The sequence below is a fragment of the Pipistrellus kuhlii genome, unplaced genomic scaffold (genome assembly GCF_014108245.1).
Source record: "Pipistrellus kuhlii isolate mPipKuh1 unplaced genomic scaffold, mPipKuh1.p scaffold_m20_p_11, whole genome shotgun sequence".
NCBI classification, from domain to species: domain Eukaryota; kingdom Metazoa; phylum Chordata; class Mammalia; order Chiroptera; family Vespertilionidae; genus Pipistrellus; species Pipistrellus kuhlii.
Window position 1 is genome coordinate 3,020,567 of NW_023425416.1, and position 23,201 is coordinate 3,043,767.

General features: G+C 39.7%; 1 protein-coding gene across 2 annotated transcripts in view; it reads right to left on the bottom strand.

Moving 5' to 3' along the window:
• Window positions 1–322: 322 nt before the first annotated feature.
• TAFA1 (TAFA chemokine like family member 1) overlaps window positions 323–23,201 on the bottom strand; it is a 487,078-nt gene continuing 464,199 nt past the window's right edge. For both annotated transcript variants that reach the window (XM_036430578.2, XM_036430577.2), the window contains exons 4-5: window positions 9,475–9,599; window positions 323–3,810 (exon numbers count right to left, since the gene is read on the bottom strand). In XM_036430578.2, the coding sequence (XP_036286471.1) occupies window positions 3,793–3,810; window positions 9,475–9,599 (143 nt within the window). In that variant the 3' untranslated portion in view covers window positions 323–3,792. The remainder of the gene's footprint in view (window positions 3,811–9,474; window positions 9,600–23,201) is intronic.

The following is a 23,201-nucleotide window of genomic DNA, read 5'->3' on the forward strand; positions in this document are numbered from 1 at the left end:
CTTATACACCGGAAAATACGGGTAAGTAAAATAAATGAGAACCACCAGTGTGCCACTGAGGTGAGTATGCCACAGCATCCAGTGATATTCCCCTGAGATCGCCTATGAGGAAAAAGTCCTGGCCTCTCAACCCCATTCCTAGCATGCAACTAATAGCCCCCCTTTCACTTGAAGAGTGAACATGATTCTGTTCTTCACTTTTGCGTGTGCCCATGGCTGCTAGGATCAGATACTAGTCCCAAGTCCCCACATTCCTTAGTAGTGTCTTTTCTCCTGATTTCTGATATTTATAAACTAGATGGATGTGGTTTGAGACCTAGGATTTTCTAGACACTAATAACTCATTTATTTAGAAGGTTGGAAGCTCACAAAAGGAGACATGAAACACTTCTTTATCCATCAGACCCTAAGAGATCCCGAAACAGTGCTGTGAACTGAAATAGAAACTCAGATTTTGACATGATATTTAACTTTCCAGGAAGGAGTGCATATGCCAGGAAGGTGAGGGATGTGCATCATCATATAAACATTTTTTTATAACTTCCATAACTTAATCCACCAGTGACAATGGCAAGGTGGTGTAATATACTGCACTATAAAATCACCATATTGCTTTCTGAAAGTTACATTAGATTTGATCAGAAAAAGATGTTGAATTGTGTAGCAGTGAAAACATTCTTCATCCTTCTATCACGGAAAAAAGCCAAGCAGTAAAACTTCCCAACGTGCTTGCCAAGTCCATTAATACATAAATCTAATCACACACAAAAGTAAAAAAATAACCTTTATCTTACTCAAAGTCTTTGTCTTATGAAAATAAGCCATCTTTTCCTTTTACCCAAGAGAAGGGCTCTGGGTGAAACCCTTTGCATTTGCTCTAATTTTGCCAGAACATTATTCATAGTAGTTGATGCACAAGCTCACCATCAACATCAGTCATACCACACTGAGCTCTTTATTTTTAAACCATAAATGTTCAGATTCAATAGGCAGATGGTAGCTACTGAATTCCCTAAACTGACGCAAGTTAAATTTAAACACAAGTTGATGGTTCACACATTTGTGTAAGAAACTTGGGTAAATCTGAATTGAATTTGATGACAGTTATATTTGAATTGTTTTATTGGATGGTTGCCTGATCCTGCTGTGCTCTTTTTTATGCTTCTCCCTTCTTGAAGGTCTTTCCAAGGGTGACACTGCACAAGTGACCAACAGGAAATGAGCTAACAGTCCTGGACCTCTAGATTGACTTACAGGCTCTGGTTACAGAATAGGAAAAGCTTCGAACGCCGTGAATTGTAAGTTTTTAGGAGGGTCTGTATGAGTGAGGCCATAGAGAAAAGAACAGTCTTTTTCCTTCTCCTTGGATGCTCATTCAGGACCAACACTTCTATAAGGGCATTCCAGGAAACTGATAGCATAGGAAAGGCCAATTGATCAGGGGTTTCAGGGTAATAATAAAGCTTGCAGAGTTTTTATTTAGTAGAAATATTCTTCATGGTGGAGCAGTTAATCTTACTTAAGAAGGTTAAGAGATTTTATGTAAAAATTCACATTGATAGTTCTCTTGAAAAATTAAAGCCATGATAATACAGCTAATCTAGCCTCACACAGAAATAATTTCTTGTAGCTTCTCATTAGGCAGAAAATGAGCTCTCCATTCATCAAGTGGCCACTCGGCACTTCTGGAAGATTTGTGCTTGGCTCCTCTGGTCCACACTTTCCTGAGGACACAAAATGTCTTCTGTGCATTACAGGCTCTGAAAATTCCCTCAGTAAACATGTCTATTTTGTATTGTGTACAGTTTTCCCAAAGTACATTTGATTATGTAATTTTTTGGAATGTCTGTGCTCTAGACAATTCTTGGAGTTTTCAGTTTCAATTTATACTTTAAAGTGTCCAGCTGAAAGTCAATTTTTACTATTTTACTTGGTACTTAAATACAAATAATTCTTATTTTCTTGTATCAGTTTTATCCTACCTTCTGAAAAATATTTGTGAAAGCAATTGGAAAACTTAAAATTTGCAACGAAGATTTCATTTGCATTTTTGGACGATTTTGTAAGCATTCAAGGTGTAGAATCAACCTGTCTAGTTAGAATGTTTACACATTCAATCAGATCTCAAGCTACATGGCAGAGATGAAGGAGCTTCTGCATTTAACCTGAGGTTCAACCTTAAAACATCCGGATGAGGGGACCCACTGTGCTGCTGATCTAATACGAGGCTCTCACAACATGCATTGTAGAAAAGGCTTTGGAGAAAAAACCAGATATACTTGCATATGTATATGGTAAGTAATACCATATGTGTATGATAAGTACTATAATGCTAACCCTGTAAACTAGAACTTAAATAGTTTTTCCTTCATATAAGCATTAGCTGAGTAACTCTGATGGGCAATAATTGCTTTTTTTGGAGTGAGACCCATATGTACCATTCAATTGCTCACTTGGAAAGCCCCAAATGGTATTTGACTTTTAATCTTGCTGGCTGAAGACACTGCCATTATAATAATGCGATTCTGGTTTTTCCAATGTTAGGGTTGGAAAGCATGGCTTTTATGGCTGACAATTTTCATGGGAAAAATTCTGACCGACTTCAAGTCTCTAAGTGGCATGTTGTCTGGATTTGGTTGAAATGGATTCAGGAAAATTAAATGGCAAATAAAGAGGACAAGTAGGTTTAGAAAGAAATTATTTATAATTTAATAGGGTTGTCCAACATTTGGTCACATAGATTATTCTGAAACCCAATTGTTTTCATGGTCATCCTATCTAACCAGAGAGACCTGAATACTCTTAGAAAAAGCAAATCAAACATAGAAAAAAGATGCCATGATGAGACTTGTTGCTAGAGCACTGTATACTTAATGATGCTAGACTTTGGACTTAATCGAGGGCATTTCTGCAGTCTAGGACAGCTGTACAAAGCCTCAGGACACTGTATTTACAGGACTTACTGATACAGGGATCCAGATTCCACCACAGCTCCTCCAGTCAGAACAGCGTGGAGGAGCAGCAACCTCAGCATCTTTTCTTTCTATCTGTGTAAAAGCTAGTATTCTAAAAATATTTTCCTGGAAGAGGATAAAACTGTTATTATATATCAATTGAATATAAAGTATGGTTATGTAAGCCAAGCTTGCATGCTACTATTGCACAGAGCAGAAAGCAGTAAAGCAGGACACGTGCTTCCTTGGGCATCTGGTACGAACAGAAGGAAGCTCTTGATTCAGTATCATGATGCCTCAGATTCCAGGAGTCCACGGGGAGCTGGCCTTGCAGTGTGAGTGCCCTGCTGACCTCTCAAAAGGGCACACCTTCCTCGCCAACAGAAAAGAAATGACAACAAAAAGCAACAAAGCAAAGCATCTAAAACTCAAGGTGATATACCAGCTGTCTCAAACTGTGGCACTGTTCATTTCTTGAAGAGAATATATAATATTTCAAAATATTATATATATACATATATTTCAAATGGTACAAAGTAACTATAGATCCATATTAGAAGACAGTTGCTCATTTTTCTTAATCCCCATAATTTTCATTGAGAAAACCTTTTTTTTTTTTTTTTTTTTTCTGGAACCCACTTTCCATGATGTTGGCCAAATCTCCAGGTCTTCCCATTCCAGGATCCTTCATGACACGCAGTAAAAGCACTGTGATTATCTGGTAGCCAAAGTGCAAGTAAGAAATCCATTTGGCTTGTAATGTGCTAGATGTTTTAAATTCTTAAAATGTATTTTCCACAGAGTCAGTTTTCCTTTATTATTATAACAAATGCTTCTGTTAGGTTCTTGGGTGAATCTGAAACCAAAGAAAGACAGACATTTCAGGAAGAAAAGAACAAAATGAAGATACAAAGAAAGGTGACAGAGCAGAAGATTTAGAACAACTTGAGTTTTTAGGAGGTCGATTCTTTCAGGTGATCTGATGTACAAAATGTTAATGTTTAGAGCAGTAGTTCTCAAATGGTGATCCCAGTACATTGACAAGCCACCGTTTTTTCAAAAACTAATTTATAAAATTGATTTTGCCACAGCTAAGGAGACAGACTCTCTGAGCCAGGCCTGGCTTCATGGCCGTGAGGCTGCGAAGTAACGCAGAGCCCTGTGCTGAAAGGGCTTGCTCTGCATTTGGTTTGATGACCTCTGCTGCCATCTTGAAATTATTAATTTTAGAAAAGGGGCCCTATGTTCCCGTTTTGGACTGGACTCTGCACCCTGTGCAGTCAATCTGTGTCTGATCAGAATTTGAACTGAGTAGGTCATTGTCCTTGTCATGTAGGCCTGTTGGAAGTGTAGAGGGCCGGCATAAGATGAAGTCATTGTCAAGGTTCTAAGACATAATATATTTTTCTTCATCATCTCTTAATTCTCTATAGTATTAGAAATCTAGTGTCTGAGTACAGGGAGTATATTTGGGAGTACACTTGAAGATTTGAGTTAGATAGGGATAGTAATAAAAGACTGTATTCAAATGTGAAATCTATAAGAAATCACACATTTATTTTTCTCATCTTCTCCATAGAAATAAAAGATCCTCCCAAAGCTTGGTTTCCTACATTCAGGGGTCATTTATCACTTTCTGTTTTCACTGTCTTTTTTTTTTTTTTTTTAAATCAAAGGAGAGAGAAAGTGACATTCACCAAAATAGTCTTTTTGTTTGTTTTTTTACAAACCCATCACCCTTACCTCCACCACCCAAACTTGGTCCTATCCTCCATGGAAGACCAGGGGCTCTGCCATGTCCACCATTACATCCTCAAGACCGTTATACACAAACTTCAGATAGTGGAGGCTTAAATATACTTATTGGCTAAAGAAATGAATGAGTTCACTTGGACCTAGGGGTTATTGGGATACTGTGTTAGGATGAGTTGGTTCATTTTTCCTTTCTGCAATTTCCAAACATCTCTCTCTCTCTCTCTCTCTCTCTCTCTCTCTCTCTCTCTCTCTCTCTCTCTCTCTCTCTCTCTCTCTCCTTTCTCCCCCTTCTTTTGATACTTCAATTTTAAAACATTTAATACAAAATGAAATGGAGATCAGGATTGTAAAGGCACTCAGAGCATTTCAGACCAGGTGGAATTCTGAGTGAGGAAGATGAACTACATCAAAGCTACTACTTTATCTTCTCAATAATATAACAAACATCATGGAGCTCTGCATGCCGTGGGAGAGTCACCATTAGGAGGATGGGCCAGATTTGTGTTGGGCTGATCACATAAAACAGGCATTTGGCCAGATGGTGATTGTAGTTAGGTGTGCAATCTGAGTTCTGTTCACTTGCCCCTTTAGGAGAGGAAATTTGATTCTGCTTTGTGCTCTAGATTGATTTTCTCACTGTTTGAAAGACATTAGCATATGGGATTGTAGGAAGCCCAAAGTTGCATGACACTTTCCCAGGTATTATGCCAGATTATATTTTGCTGTTCTAATCTGCTTATTTTTCTTTCCAAGTGACTTTGATTTTCTCCCCATTTCTTTTCCTTCCCTTTTCTATCCCCAAACACCCAGTGCTCACTCTTCACCTGTGAATTATTGCAGCATTGCCAAACAACTTATTTCCTCCATGGAGAGGTCTGTCTTTCTAAATTAAGCCATTGTTTCTGCATACACAGCATAGAGATTTGTTCCTCAATGTATGAGCTATTGCCTTTCCAACTTTCAAACTTATATTTTGATATATGAATTTAAAGAAAAGAAATAAGCCAGAAACCATAGGAAAAATCTCTAGTTAATATTTAAGTTGAGTATTCTACTTAAATATTAAGTAAACTACCAACAAGTTAAGCAATTGTCAAGCAGAGACAGGGTTAAAATTCTACCCTGAGACTCCACCCGCCTCTTGAGGAGTTTGTCTGTCACCAGCCTTCTTCTACTGGACGCTATCTATAGGCGGCATTCACTCAGGGAGCTTCCTCTTCCTTAAGATTTATTCTTTCAAATCTCCCAACAGCAACTCCCTTACCTAATTCTACCCATCTTCTTTCTGCATTATATTGTCACCCTGATCTAATTTCCCCAAGGTTTCCTTTAGCTTCTGGCCTGTTATCCAGGCTATTCTCAATCAGGGGTCTAGGGCCATAGTCAGCACACTGGGGCTCTGGAGCCACAAGCAGCTCTTTGGCCCCTTGAGGTGGCTCTTCCACAAAATACCACAGTCTGGGTGACTCTATTTTGAAGAAGTGGTGTTAGAAGAAGTTTAAGTTTAAAAAATTTGGCTCTCAAAAGAAATTTCAATCATTGTACTGTTAGTATTTGGCTCTGTTGACTAATGAGTTTGCTGACCACTGGTCTAGGGGTTTAAATGAAACAGTGAATTTCTACTCTCTACCCTTTTAAAAAAGAATCATCATAAACATATACATTAGATTACACTCTGAAGCATCTATCTGCATTTAAAATACTGCTGAGAATTTTGACTTAGATGCTTATTTGGGAAGTAAACCCTCTAATAGGAAGACTGACCAAAATAAAACTATGTAGGAAAAAACAATGAGGTGCCAGCAATCTTTTTTGCAGATATCTTTACATTGGAGTTACTTTTTAAAATTACATATAAAGTAAACTATCAGTTATCATTAACAATTTGGGTATGTTTCTTCATTTTTTCCCCCATAAGAGCACCCTTTTTGAACCAGTCCTACACATAAGAATAAAAATGGTGATTTTTCTTTGTTTTCCTTTTCAGTTTAATGAAAACTTGACTAATTTTTTTGTACTAAAGATCACTTCTTAGTTAACAACAGAAAATAAAACACATGATTCAAATTAAAGTACATCTGTGAATTTACCTCTTTCAAAAGCTAGCTTGCTAGAGTCCATACCTGAAGTCTGTGGACATATCATTCTCTAATGGGGAACAATACCCACTAGAAAAATTGGTACAAAACCTATTTCCAGAGCAGATGATCTGAAGACTCTTGTTGGCATGGCATTTAGACAGAATGGAGAGCTCCTGCTTACCCGGTGCTTTTGTGTTTAAAAGTGTTGTTTTTCATTGTGAATTTCTTGATCAGGAAGGGAGAGAAACTGTGACTCAGTAGTAATGTCTTAATCCTCTCAATGTTTAAAAGTGCAGTCTTGCCTGGCTGGCGTGGCTTAGTGGTTGAGTATCTACCCTAAGAACCAGGAGGTCACAGATTCCTGGACAGGGCACATGCCCAGGTTGTGGGCTCGATCCACAGTGGGGGACATGTGGAAGGCAGCCAAACAGTGATTCACTCATCGCTGATCTTCTGTCTCTCTCTCCCTCTCCCTTTCTCTTTAAAATAAATGAAAAAAATGTGCAGCCTTTTATTAGTGTCTTCTTTTTCCTTGTCTCCAGACAGACCTGAGAATTCTGAGCTGAGTGGCTTAGTGGCGTGCCACTCACAGGGCTGCAGAACAGCATTTTATTTCCTCACTGGAGATGGATTCATGTCGTGACTCTGCTTTCAAAGCCATGGCGAGGTCAGCTGTTTCTCCAGTACATTCCGCTGTCTGGCTGCACTGCGCCCACCCAGACGGGAGCAGGCACAGCGCGCTCCAGCCTCCATTGTTACCGTGAAGATTCTGTGCTTTGTACCCTGATGCCCGGAATGTCTAGGATGTATTTACAACATGCCTGGTGCTTCTCCAACATAATCTGCAGAAGTGGGCACAGCAAGGTGGCATTCACAAGTTCTGTTTTGTTTGTTGTTCACGTTCTAGCTTCCAAAGAGTCTCCTACTTGGCACTCTTAGAATTTCCCATATTTAAATCCTGAAATAACTTGACTTGCATTATTGTTCTTTTCCTGAGTTCCAAGTCTGGAGGCATCATGAGAGCAGGGCTTAGCTTCAGTAAAGGGTCACCTGTTATCATTTGGGATAGGGACTAGAGATTTGCAGAAAATACAGGGTGGGCAAAGGTAGGTTTACAGTTGTAATAAAAACAATGAACACAATAATTAATAAATAATAATACAAGAATAAACTCTGTGTTTTGTGTACTCACAACTGTAAACCTCCTTTTTGCCACCACTGTATACCAGCAACATTTAAAAAATAATGGCTTATTTTTTAAATGGTTTATGACCATTATTTTTAAGTGTTAAAAAATAATGGTCATAATTCTGGAATTACACTGGCCATATGCAGAGTAGCTTAACACTAACCTGTAAGGACATCTTCAAATTATTTGGTAAAATAATTTTTTTTTAGGCAAAATGTAACCAAAGGAAACCCTGAAAGACCTCTCCACCAGGTAATTAAAATGGCTTCCACAGATAATTTGCATGAACCGGGTTTCTTTCTGTAGGTGTTTCACTGACGTGAAATACAAGAATTCAAACTGAGCTTTTTGGTGCTCAGAAATGTATGTCAAAAAGCTAAGATGGTTCAGAAATATCTCCTGGCTGCAAGCCAGGGAGGTATGGCCATTTACTAGCTAATGTGATCAGTCCAGGCAACCAAATTTGACAGGCAAAGCATCTCCACTTATTTTATATATGAAAAAAAATGTGTTTAAAATAGCATCAGGTAGAATTACTTTTGTTTTCTGCATCACAAAGCTGCAAGAACCAATTTTATTTTTTGAAAAGATAATGCTGAGAAGAAAGATCAGGTAAACTCATAATATGGGAATTAGAATCAGAGATGCTTTTCAAAATTTGAGTCACCCTTTTGGAAGATTACAAGGTCAGCATCTTGGGATTTGTAATTGGTGGAGTTTCCTTTAAAAAGTATCCAATGCATAAAATACACAAACATCTAACTACCAGGGCTGATATCCACATGGTACAGATATATGTGACCATGGCTGTTAAAATAGTAACGTTCCTTTGTACTGTAAATAAATAGATGCTACCTTAAATGTTTTGAGTACCCACCCTCCCCTCACTCCTTTCAGGACACCCAGATCTTCTTCTGGTCCAGGTTATAGAAGGTCAACAGCTGGCCTCCTGGGCCTCTTCCTCCTGCTCCCGCATCGTGACACCGATTCTCACCGGTGGAGTAAGCCCCTCAACACAGGTTGTCACATATTTTGAAGATAACTTCTGATTTAACTGGAGAGATCAAGGAATGATTATTCACATCACAAAAACCTTTCATTTCCCTATAAAATCATCATAGAATTCCTTTAAACAATATGTACTTAAATGTAGACCTTTTCAACAAACTATGTGGACAAATTAAACATCCTCATTTCATTATCTGAGCACCATAGATGTTGGATGAATTGTCCAAATAACGACCTCACTGCAACCTAACTTTATTTATGAGCCAGTAGCAGAAACACTAAACTGTTCAGTATAGAAAAGTTAAGTTCAATCTGTAGCTTCTTGCTGATGGCTGGACACTAGTCAGAACGGTAAAGCATAGTTTCTGTTGAGGAAAAGGTTTCCCCCGCTCCCCTGTTCAAACCTTCTCTGGATGATATTTGTACACACAAAGGAAAACAGTATCTTTAGTAACATGCATGAGACATTTGAAATTAATGAACTTACTCTTGTGGTCTTAATTTTATTGCCTGTAGCGCACATCCATCCGGAATTATCGGGGAGTGTCTTACATTCTTCTCCCTCAAGACAAGGCTCCATCTCACACCACCATTTCCCAATCACTATGGAGGCTGTTCAAAAACAGGAAACAAGTGTTTGCAATTCACTCAGACAGCCTGGGCACTGCTGGGGCTCGCTGGCAGATGTAGTGCTCTCTGAAGCAACCAGGTCTTCCTTACCCTTCCACAGCTGGCTAACAATACTCTATTTAGAAGATAAGATTTAAATTTATGCCTTACAATGCAAATATAATTATGGTTTCATTAAACAGCATTTTGTCAAAAATTCCCCAGTATGATGAGATGATATGGACTGGAAAAACTTAATTTTTGGAAGAAGTTTTATCTTGTTATTTTTTTTGTAAAATCAAAATTGTGTACTATTTCTTTCTAGTGAAGGGGACAAATTGCTCATTGCTGTTCAGAATGACAGCCACTTTTTCCCCCAGAAAGACCAGTTTATTCATCCAGCTTTAGGGTTTATTCCCAGGCCTAGGGCCTGTGAGAATTTTAACAGCCTATGAAAAGGAAAAAATGAATAGACAGAAAGTACAAAAGAAAACCTGCAGAAAAAGGAGTAATAATAAGTGAAAATATTGTTTACTGTCAAAAGTATGTTTGATGCAGGCTGTGTTTTCCATTGAGGATGTTTGACTTGATGTGGGTGAAACTTTCAAAAGCTGAGTCCCTGATGGAACAGCCCTGCATTCCCAGCCACATCCTGGTGGGCCCAGGGGGAAGCTGGCAGGGATGTAGGGGATGTTGACAGCCCACTCTTTTAGATGATGAGGTTTACACAAGCGCTGGCTGATCACTCAGCACAAGTGAGGAAGCTCCACGTTTTTCTTAGCTCCCCGAGGTGCTGGCTGTCCCAAATCCTGCTCAGCTTTTCTTCCTTTCTTTAAAACACACACACACACACACACACACACACACACACACACTATATACATATATATATATATATATATATATATATATATATATATATATATATTGATTTCAGAAAGGAAGGGAGAGGAAGAGAGAGATAGAAACATCAGTGAATCAATGATGAGAGAGAACCATTGACTGGCTGCCTCCTGCATGCTCCTCATTGGGAATCAAGCCCACAACCCAGGCATGTGCCCTTGACCAGAATCAAACCCAGGACCCTAGAGTCCACGGGCCAATGGTGTCTCCACTGAGCCAAACTGGCCAGGGCCTGCTTAGCTTTTCCATTCAAAATCTTCTAAAAATCTGACTGGCTGATTTGCAGGACTGAAGTGTAGTGCTTTACATCATCCCTGTGAGGCACATTCTTGCCCCTCCCCGGGGTTTTCCTGTTATTCTCATTGTAGGTTTTCCGATGAAGGGGGCTGGGCTTCCAGGAAACGGCCTCACCCAGTTTCCAGTGACCATCCACACATGGCCCCCACCTGCACCTGGTCTCACTGGCTACTCTGAGGGACCTTAGAAGAGACACAGTATCCTGCTCCCCCTCCTCTGCCCACTGACACCACACCCTGGTCTCCGCCCACCGTGAGAGAGTATAATAACATTTCTTAAACTCTCATAACATCTCTTGGCCTGGCTCTTTTGGGCAGGGGCCTAACCGTCACTACTCACTCCTCGCTTGGGAATCTCCATCATGACGCTTCCTTTTCACAAAAACAGAGAAACCAGGCCCTCTGTTAAGGTTGCAGAGCAGTAATAGGATGAGCAGAGAAGAGCCTGCAGGGAGGACCAGGCACTTGACCCCTCTCCCTAAGGTCATCATCTCCCGCTGTGGCTGCGTCCTCCTCCCTGCAAGCACTCCGGTCCCCTCCTTCAGTCTCCCTTTCTCCGAGTCCAGGCTTCCTCAGTCTTTGGGTGAAAATCGCTGCAGGATCACCTGTCTACTCTCTTACATGGAAAGCTAGGGCTCTTTCCAAGGGTAGTTTGTTTGTATTTGATTTATGCTTTATCTGTGGGTTAGACCCAAACCATGTAAAATGTGACCCATTAGACATGGCAGTCCAGGAAGTCAGACCCGCCTAACAACCCTATTCACCCACATCCACTGCGTGTTTCTGGGAAACTCGAGCAACAGCAGGATGTGAATTCAGGACCCCCTGCATCAGGACAAGGCTCAGGGATGACCTGGTCATGGGGAAAGAGTTCTTATTGGTGTGACTTACAAGGTGACAATCTATCTATATAAAAGCCTAAGACCATCACAACTGGACAGGCTGTGTGGGTTGACCTGGCCGGGAGGGGGGTTAGCAAGGAGTGACCAAATGACTGAGCAGGAGGCTGCTTGGGGTGATCGGGCGGGCAGGGGGGGCATTAGGGGGCAACCAGGCTGGTGGGGGGGGGAAGTTGAGGGCAATCAGGCCAGCAGGCATAGGCAGTTAGGGATGATCAGGTGATCAGGCAGGCAGGGGGGGCATTTGGGGGCAACCAGGCCTGCAGGGGAGGCAGTGAGGGGCTATCAGGCCAACCAGCAGGTGAATGGTTAAGAGCCAGTGGTCTAGGATTATGAAAGGGATGTCTGACTGCCAGTTTAGGCCCAATCCCCAGGTACAGCTAGAATTCCTGCCGGTAGTGTTCCCGAGCGCCCACATCTGAGCCCCCCTCGCTGCGTTGGGTCACACAGGCTGTCACCTTCACGGTGCCCACGGAAAGCTCACCTGATATGTCAGCATCCCTGCCCTGCATCCTCGCCATGGAGAACAAAACCCCCTGATCTTACTGCCTCTCCAAGCACCTTGGGGAGCCTTCGTCACCTCCTCCCTGCAGAGGCGCAGGGACACTGGTCAGAGGCTGCCCGCCTGCTTGCAGGGCCCTGCTCCCTTCCAGGCTGCCCTCTGCCCCCTCTGAGCTGACCTGCTTCGTTGCAAGCTAACCAAACTGCTCCTCTTTCTCTGAAGCACACATATCTTCTCACTGAGAACGTAGACCATGGGAAAAGAATACGCAAAGCACACATATCCCCTTCACCTTAAGACTGTGGAGACCTCCTGGCTCTGGGGGGAAGAAAGGGCTTTCTAAGAGGAAAAACGCCTGCAGGCCTGCCGTTCACTCCAAAACCCCCTTACCTTGCTCTGCACAGAGCACTGCTTTGGCCCTGCCTCTGGCCTGCCAGCATTCAGCTCATTCTGGTTTCCCTCAAGATGCCTTCGACACTTTCATGTCTGATTTGTTCATGGTAGGGTCATTTGAATGTGTCTCATCATGCTCCAGGTCAAGCTGTGGTCTTCAATCCTAGTTATTTTCATAACTCGTATACCCTGCACTGTCTCTAAAAAGCTTCACAAAGAGAGAATTTCAAAATTCCTCCTCTTCGCTCAAACTGGAAGCTACATAAAATCTTTGGTTAACAAAAAGGAGCTAATATTCATGGTCTTTAACCATTTTTGTAATATTTTTCTTATGAATATATTTATCATAATAAAACTTTAATATTAAAAAGTCTTAGCTGCCTTGAATTATAATAAAAATGATAACTGGCTTTTTGTAATCTTTTTATATGTTTCTGTGTTAGGTGTTTTAAAAGAATCATTTCAGTCTTCACAGCAACCTCCGAAAGTGGGGAATACTCTGAATCCATTCTGCAGGCGAGGAAGCTGAAACCGTGTCCCAGCTGACAGGGAGGAAGTGCTGTCAACACTAGCACCCAGGCGGGCCAGACCACAGCGCTCCTGGTTTCATTCTTCTGAGGCTCGTTCATCCTAGTTTTGTGTCCAGGGTTCACAGAATTAACAGCATTTATTGACTGCTGAGTGGTTGAATGAGCGCTCTCTTCTCTATTACTGTGGAAAATAAATTTCACCTCAACACACTTGTGGAAAAAGAAATACATTTGGTTTCTTGTAAAATTAAGTTAATTTAAAAATAATTCAGGCAAGAAGGCAGTTTATATTATGCTTAGTTCTTCCTAGTCTGAACCACACAAGGTATAATGTCATTAGTTACAGAATTTTAATAAAAGTCCCACTAGTGAATACATTTGGAAGCCATGAGAAACTTCAGAGGTGGGTGCATAATTCTGCAAAAAACTACTCTCCCTGAGAAGAACCAAGTTAGTGAAATTATCAGCTGGAAAGCCCTCTCTCTTATCTGTGGCGATTACAAATGAGGGTCTGAAAGGTGCCTTTAACCCCGGGCTTCTGGGATTTACTAGGTGACTGTGCCATGTTCAGAAAAATAGCTGATCTTCAACTTTATAAAGAAAGCTCAGCTTTCCTTGAGAGAGTCTCAAACCACCAAAGCCACGTTCATCATGAGTCTCGATTTCACCCTTACACCGGGTCACATTGCTGTAGAGAAAAAGAGAGACTAACGGAGAATCAATCTGTCTTTCAGGGATAACCCTTAAGTAGGCACACATCCTTTCTATCTTATTGTCAGTTGCTTGGAGGCATTTTCCTGTGGGAACAAAGCAGGGTACTAATAAGCAGAGGCTTAATATACACAGCAAATACACACTGCATTGTTTAAGAAGTATAGTCCTTTTCTATAATTTCATTAGAAATAATGTTTGAGTTTTAATTCAGTGCTTTCCTTATGTAAAGCACTCCCCAATTTGTAGAGACTATAAAATAAAGAACATAACCTAGCCCTGCCCTCAGAGCTCACACTTCAGCTCAGCATCTCCACATGGGCACATAAGCGTTGAGGCCTGCATTACCACAGGAAGCACAGACCAGCCAGGTTCTGGGCCAGCAGCAAGCCCTGCATTGTGCCAGAAGAGCTGACTCCAGTGGACAGCAGCCAGAGGAAAACTAAACAAGGGAGCTCCCAAAAGCAAGGAGCTTGAGCTTTTTTAATTTTTTAATTTTAATTTTTAAAGGAATGGTAAGTCACTAAAGATTCCTATTGGTGAGCAAAGGGAAGATCCGATTACAGGGGAAGTACCAGCAGAGCATCTGGCATTGATATACTAATATTACCTATCATCATCACCTTGGCAGTGACGTGCAAGATGGAAGCAAACAGAAGCAAGCCACTGAAGTGTCAGTAAGCACCACAGCCTCAAACCGAGAAGGGACAAGGGCTTGGCTTTTGGATGCCTGCTCTGTGGTTGTGAAGAATGGCTGAGTTACAACCGAGGGAACATGATGCCCAGTAACTCAAACCCCCAACCGCGTTGGACTCAGCCATTCGCTCATGCTCCTGCCTACTCGCCAGGCAGTGAACGCCTTGAGGATCATGCTGCATTCATCTTCGGATGGCATCGAATATGTCAAAACTGGTTTGCAACTTATAAATGATTAAAAAATGAAACAAAACGAGAAAGAAAACATAATGCCTGTATCAAAGGATGGTGAGGACCACATGAAAAATGCATCGCAAAGCAGCGGCGGAGCATCTGGCATTAGTAAATGTACAATAAATTTTAGCTATCAGCACCATCATCAACAGCAGCGGCAGCGGCGGCCTCGTTATTACTCTAAAGAACCAAATCACTCCAAAGCGGAGAAGGCATTCATCACAAAGTTAGAGAGTAAACCGCTGTTCTTCGATATTGTGCCAAACTCTGAGCTCACTTCCATGACTGATGAAAGTTTCAGCATAAATTAAACGGTTGAACATATCATTTCATTCATGTTCCCAGAAGTAGGTTATAAGTACATCAATCAAGAACAAGTTTAGGCTCATTTTTGTGCAACCTGTCATGCAATTTAAAGCAGCGGCTGGAACTCCACCAGCAGGGGCTGGGCCGCTAGCTCTGTAGCCTCCCCTTTGCACAGGTGGTTGGAACAGGTGTTATGATGGATGCTCTTTTTCAAAAGAACTGCAGTGGCTCTCTGTGTGTTACTTCTTCATCAAAGAAATCAGAAAATCAAAGGCATTGAATGCTATGCCTGCAGTCATTCCAAACTCCCTCTTTGCTCTGAGCACACATTCCAGGACAGGATTTATACAGGGGCACGTGTAAAGATTAAAGTTAAGCTCTTGGGCACGTGATAGAAGAACCTGGGTTTGGATGTTAACCCTACAACTTCCTGGCGGTATGTCTTGGGAAAATTCCTCATTTCTAGTCTTAGGTTCCAGAGTTATAAAAGGAGTTGGAAATTACAATGGCTTATAGTGAATTGTAGATGAGGTAAAGTACTTAGCATATGCCTAATAAGCTTGATACTCGACACATGGCAATTATTACTATTATTTATCTGTGCACTCTCTATCCAGCTATGTATACATCCATACAATTACTTTTTTAGAGAGCTAATGCCTTATCTTTAATGGAAGCTTATACTAATTCTTGGGTGTATATATTATTTTTTTACTGATTAGACTGTATTTCCTTATATGATTTACAATATATTTGTTTTTTATTGAATTTATTGGGGTGACATTAGTTAATAAAATTATGTACAACTCTACATTATCTGCATATTGTATTGTGTGTTTGCTATACCAAGTTTAGTCTCCTTCCATCATCACTTATTCCCCTTTTGCCTACAATATATCCCAAGTCATAACAGCGGATGATGGGGTTATTGGCATTGCTCTCCAATACAAAGTCAATGCTTTTCAAACTGGGGCAATTTTATGTTGGTGAGATTGCAGGTGAGGGTGTGGGTTGCAAACTGGGCAGTATTTAAAACCAGAAGATAAGTATGATACAATTTTCTTGAATGGTAGTTTTTCTTAAATGTATTTAAAGATAAAAGTTATCTTTTATTCATTCAAAAGTTATTTGCTAGCTGCTGTGCTGGGAATAAAGACAGTTTATACTCTAAAGTGGAATGCAGTCTCTTATTACACTAAATGTACTGATGTGATAATATATACTAAATAATAGAGATACACAAAAAATTACAATGTGCTATAATAGAAACTAAAAAGCGGATGTGATTTAGGTTGTCAGGTGATTGTGGTAAGAGAAGCTCTCATTGATAAAATAATTTCACAACTAAGTAATCAACAAAATAATTCCTATATTAAAGCATATATGCATATTAATAAGGATAAGACTAACTTCACAGGAATTGAAAGTAATATGCAAAACATAAAATAAATCTTTTAATTGTCATGGGTTGTGCCAACCTGCCTTATCAGAAGGCAGGGGTATAGTTCCTCTTCTTTGACAAAAGCTGTCCACTCTGGTGAGAAGGAATTTTTAGAGACTTTTTCCAAAATCAGGGAAGTATTCTTAATTCCTGCCAGTAACAATACTCTTCTTCTCAAACTGAACACCAGGGCTGGAGTCCTGGCTTATTCTGCATTGTCAATGCAGTAGTCCCTCCTTACCCATGATTTTGCTTTCTGTAGTTTCAATTACCTGGGGTCAACTGTGGTTGAAAATACATGAATGATATTTATTGAAAAATACACGTATAAGTGAGCCTGCACAGTTCAAATCCATGTTGTTCCAGGGTCAAATGTGTATTCTTATAATTGCTGTATTTAATTATTAGTTATTTTTGTTAATCTCTTACTGTGCCTGATTTATAAATTCCACTTATTAAAGGCATGTATGTACAGGAAACACAGAATATGAGGGTTTGGTACTAATAGTGGTGGCAAGAATCCACTGGGGGTCTTGGAGTGCATTCCTGTGGGGAAGGGAGATGTCTATACATGCAAATGCTTTCCCTCCATCCACTCATAAGTCAAACACTGGATGCTTGTCTTGCTTTCACTAAATTGACGATTTTATTTTAGAATTAAATTCAGCACGTTTTCTTGTATTTGTATAGGTACATAACTTTAACATACGGTTAAAAACAAACAAAAACTCCGCATATTAAGTAAGTACCCTGTTTCACATTCCCTTTATTTTCATATTTAACATTTTTTTCTGTATTTAAAATATTTAAGTGTGAACTTGAAGTTCATAATAGATAGTAGTTTTTTGTTGTTGTTGAGATACATTTTGATGTTCTCAACCAAAGAAATCTTTATATTTTCCTGCATAGTTTAAATGTAGTATATATTCTTTTCTAGAATTCAAAGCATACTGATTGTTAAAAGGAAATATACATCACCCATAATCTCATTAGCTGGAGGTAGACTGTTACATATGTTTTGCCTCAGACTTTCTCTCTGACTATTCTTTTTTTTTTTTTTTACATTTTATTGATTTTTTTTACAGAGAGGAAGAGAGAGGGATAGAGAGTTAGAAACATTGATGAGAGAGAATCATCGATCAGCTGCCTCTTGCACACCCCCTACTGGGGATATGCCTGCAACCAAGGTACATGCCCTTGATTGGAATCAAACCTGGGACCTTTCGGTCTGCAGGCTGACACTCTATCCACTGAGCCAAACCAGTTTCGGCTCTCTGATTATTCTTAACATAGCATCCAGAATGATCCTTTAAAATGCAAATAATTTCATATCACTTCTCTGCCTAAAACTGTCCAATGGGTTCCATCACATAGACTAAATTACAAGCACCTTATTACATATCCTTCAAAGATCCATGCTATTTGAACCCTCCCATCTCTTTGGTCATGTTTTCTACCATCCCCACTCCACTCCACATTTTTCCCCAATCTCTCCACCCCTTGGAAAGAGGAACTTTTTAAAAATTTGTAAATTTTAAATTCATAAGATCTAGTAACCTGTCCCCTTTTCTACATTTCCTTGTTAAATTTCTGAACAATAAAAGCAGAATATTACAAAATCAAAATCACTTTTTGTTTGATAAAGAGGTTTGCTGATCTCTTATTTGGCTCATGCTCTGTTTTGGGTGTGTTCTCCCAGAGTTGACATTGACCAAGCCTATATTCAGTTGTGCCTGTTTAGAGTGTTCTTTCTTGATCATTTACCTAAAGTAATTGACACTCACCTCACCCTGCTACTTGCCCTTTCCACCCTGCTATGACTTTCTTCATAACAGTATTACTACCTGAATTCACACATTTTCAGTTTACTTGTGTATTTTTCCTTCCCTCCCACTTGATTGTAAGCTTCCTAAGGCTTGAACATTATTTTCCTACATCTATAACAGTGCTGGCACGTAGTAGGTGATCAATATTTATTCTTAAAACAGTTGAATAAATGCATAGATGAACACAATTTGTAATATAATGTTTGTGTAAAAGTAAGATTATATAGCATACTGTACTCTAATTTAAAACCTAACCACAGAATCATAAACATTTTTCCTTGACTATAAATGAATTAAATGCATCATTATTTTAACACCTGAATAATATCCATAGCAGGACTCTGGATTTATTTATTTAACCACTTAATTTATTAAACACTCCTTTCCTATTGAAATTTAAGTTGTCATTTTTGTGGGTATGGTTGGTGGTTTGTTGGTAGAAAGAATGAACCCTTGAACATATACTCTTTGCAAGTGTATTTAATTATTTTTCTCAGAATGAATTACAAGGAATAAAATTTCTTCAAGGGTAAAAAGGGTTTAGTATTTAGTAACATATATGTTATATAATATATAACACGTGTATATATAATATACATATAATTATCCATATATAACATGCCCATATATGTTATATATGGTCATATTATCCTCCAGAAAAATTGTACTAACTGCCATTTCCACCAAAAATACCAACTTCTCTGCACAGCTTCATCAACACTGAATTCCTAATATCAGTGAGGCATGCATTTTTCTTTTTCTTTTGGGGATATGGAAACATGTGGCTTAGCCAGCTTGTGAACCCAGCCAACTGCCAGCATTCAGAGTTCATCTTGTGTATATATAGAACAAATCTAATATAGCAATGAAATCTCAATTTCTTTGTGAATAATTTCTTCTCGAAGAAATTCAACTGACATGAAGAGAGAATGAAGAGGTCAAGCCTAGTGGAGGCTCTAAGCCAAGGGTGGGGAACCTTCTCTCTGCCAAGGGCCATTTGGATATTTATAATGTAATTTGCCAGCCATACAAAATTATAACTTAAAAAGTAGCCAGCTATATTTGTTAATACATGTAATTAAATCACCCCTAATTCTTTGGCAGGGCCAGACCAATTGATTTTGTGGGTCTTAAACAGCCTGTCAGGCAGACCTTCCCGACTTCAAGTCTAAACCAAAACCAACAACCCAACCAACTAACTAAAACATGCTATATCTGATGCCGTTGTGTAAATGGATGTTCCTGACAGCATTTCTATCTTTTAAGTTTAGCTAGCTCAGTGTGGAGAATCTTTCAATTTCAGAACAGAACTGGAATTCCTATCATTGTGGTTGTCACTCTTTTTTTTTTTTTTTTTTTTTTAATCTTTATTGTTGAAAGTATTTTGCCCCACTGACCCAGTCCTGCAAGACACTCCCTCCACTTAGGCCCTCACTGCTCCATTGTCTGTGTCCATGAGCCATGCATATTTGCATACAAGGTCCTTGGTTGATTACTTCCCATCCACCCACCCTCTCCCACCTTCCCTCTGAGAGTCTGCACTCTGTTTCATGTCTCTGGATCCACTCTGTTCATCAGTTTATTTTGTTCATTAGGTTCCACACATATGAGTAAGATCATGTGACACTTGTCTTTCTCAGAAAGGCTTATTTCGCTTAGCACAATACTTTCCTGGTCCTTCCATACTGTCTTAAAGGGTAAGAGATGCTTCCTTTTTTACTGCTACATAGTATTCCCTGGTGTAAATGTACCAGGTATTTCTTATCCACTCATTTACTGATGGGCACTTGGGCTGTTTCCAGATCTTAGCTGTTGTAAATTGTGCTTTTTGATTGGCATTTCGGGTCATCTAGATATATTCCTAGAAGTAGGATAACTGGGTCAAATGGCAGTTCCATATTTAGTTTTGTGAAGACACTCCTTACTGGTTTCCATAATGGCTGTACCAGTCTGCATTCCCACCAGCAGGGTACCAGGGTTCCTTTTTCTCTACAACCTTGCCAGCACTTGTTATTTGTTGATGATAGCCATTCTGGCAGCTGTGAGGAGATACTTCATTGTCATTTTAATTTTAATCTTTCTGATGATCAGTGACACTGAGCATTTTTTCATATGCCTTTTGGCCATCTGAATGTCCACTTTGGAGAAGTGTCTATCAGGGGTCTTCAAACTACGGCCCGCGGGCCACATGCGGCCCGCAGAGGAGTCTGATCCGGCCCGCCAGGTTTTTTGGGCAGTGAGCGCAGCCGAGGTGTTACAGTAGGAATTAGTAGTTCATATAGTCCGGTCCTCCAGCTCTCTGAGGGACTGTGATCTGGCCCCCACTTTAAAAAGTTTGAGGATGCCTGATAGGTCCTTTGCCTATTTTTAATTGCATTGTTTGTTTTCCTTCTGTTAAGTTGTATGAGTTCCTTATATATTTTGGATATTAATCCTTTATCAGATGTATCATTGCCAAATATGTTCTCCCATATAGTGGGCTCTCTTTTCATTCTGTTGATGATTCCTTTGGCAGTGCAGAAGCTTTTTATTTTGATGTCTTCCCATTTGTTTATTTTCTCCTTAGTTTCCTTTGCCCTAGGAGATGTATTGGTAAATACAAAGATGTCTGAGATTTTGCTGCCAATAGTTTCTTCCAGGCTTTTTATGGTTTCGTAATTTACATTTAAATCTTTTATCCACTTTGAATGTACTTTTGAGTATGGTGTAAATTGGTGGTCTAGTTTCATTTTGTTGCATGTATCTGTACAATTTTCCCAACACCATTTTTTGAAGAGACTGTCTTGACTCCTTTGTATATTCTTGCCTCCTTTGTCAAATATGAATTGAACATAATGGCTTGGGTCAATTTCTGGTCTCTGTTCTGTTCCATTGATCTATATGCCTGTTCTTGTGCCAGTACCAGACTGTTTTGATTATGGTGGCTTTGTAGTAAAACTTGACATCTGGTATTGGGATCCCTCTTTGTTCTTCTTAAGACTGTTGCAGCTATTTGGGGTCTTTTTTGGTTCCATATAAATTTTTGGAGTATTTGTTCTAGATCTGTGAAATATGCTGTTGGTATTTTAATAGGGATTGCATTGAATCTGTAGATTTATTTGGGTAATATAGATGTTTTAATGATGCTAATTCTATCAATCCATGAATATAGTATACTAAAGGCCTGTGCACAAAATTTGTGCAAAGGGGTTGGCCCTCATAGCTGTGGCAGCCCTCACAGCTACTCTAATTTGATTATGGGTATAAAAAAGAGCTTCCAAATGGATTTGCATTTTAAATAGAAGGGAAGATTTAAAAAATGATATTTACAAGGAAGATATGAGCCCCCATGAACATTGGTATATGTTTTGGTGCTAAGCTCTCTGTGTCTTACAAATTTAGAGGCATATATTTATATCCAAGTATTTCCTCAATTTGAAAAAAAAAAACTACTTTCTAAGGTCATTAGGTTCCATAATATAATTGTTGCTATAATTGCTTGAGGTTTTCTATAATCAGTTGTCAGGTAAGTACCCTTCTCTTTTTTCATATATAAATTAATAACTTTTATAGTTATTGATATGTTGAAATATCACTTTTTATTGATCTCATTTTTAAACTGATCCCAAATTAAATTACTTGGCATCAGATTCCTTTGAGAAACCAGGGCTTACACAGTCCTAGCAGCAATGGGAATGTTGTACAATGATTGTAAGGTCTTTTATTTTAACCTCATTTCTGCTAAAGAAGATTGACATTAATAACATTTGAATAGAAAATGCATTTCAGATGCCAGCTGTGAAAAAGACTTTTTCTGCCTAATGAAGAGGTGTCAATTTTCTCTACTTTATTCAATAAATTGTGAGTCATTTTCTAAATGGATTAGATTAAAGAAAAGTTCAGACTCCCCATGAGATGCTCTTGGCACTGATGGAGACTTTAGACCAGGGAGAAAGAACACGATCTGTGAAACCTCTTACGTCCCTTCAGATCTATAAAAACTGTTAGCAAGTAGGATAAAAATATTGCTAACCCTGAGCTCACCTATTGTCTTAGAAGCCATATCCCAGAGAATTGTTTCTCTTATTTTATTAGGATATCATGGGTGGTTGGCTGAAGTATAACTGAGAACATGGGCATCTTAGTAGAGGTGAGGCCTGGGTGTAAGCTTATGGCTCTCACTGCTTTGTCTGCCTCTCTCATAGGTGCTTGTTAAGAGATCAATCAGCTCTAAAGCCATTGCACTCATGCAGTCTCTGGAGAGACTTTGATGCCTTCAGGTTTGTTATAATAATTAGAGGCCAGGTGCATAAAACTTTGCACTAGGAGGTGGGAGTCCCTCAGCCCAGCCTGCACTCTCTCCAATCTGGGACCCCTCAGGGGATGTCTGACTGCTGGTGTAGGCCCGATCCCATATCAGACCTAAACTGGCAGTCAGACATTCCTCTCACAATCCAGGACTGCTGGCTCCTAACAACTTGCCTGCCTGCCAGCCTGATAGCCCACTAACCACTCCCCTGCAGGTCTGATTGATGCCTACCTGCTTCCCTGCTAGCTCAGTCACCCCCAACTTTCCTTCTGTGCTGGCCTTATCATCCCCAACTACCCTCCCCTGCAGGCCATCTTGTGATAATGTAGGGGTGGCCATCTTGTGACAATATGGGGTGGCCATCTTGTGACACAAGGGCTTGAGGGTCAATTTGCATATTACCTCTTTATTATATAGGATTGAACTTCAGAATGCATAACCTGACTATCGTGTGAGGATGAAATGTGTAAATCTTGAGCATAGAGCATGTTTGGATCTAATTTATTTGTGTACAGGTTTGAAATGGCAAGATAACTTTATAATTTGTTATTTTTGTAATTTCAGAAGAACTGCCCAATAG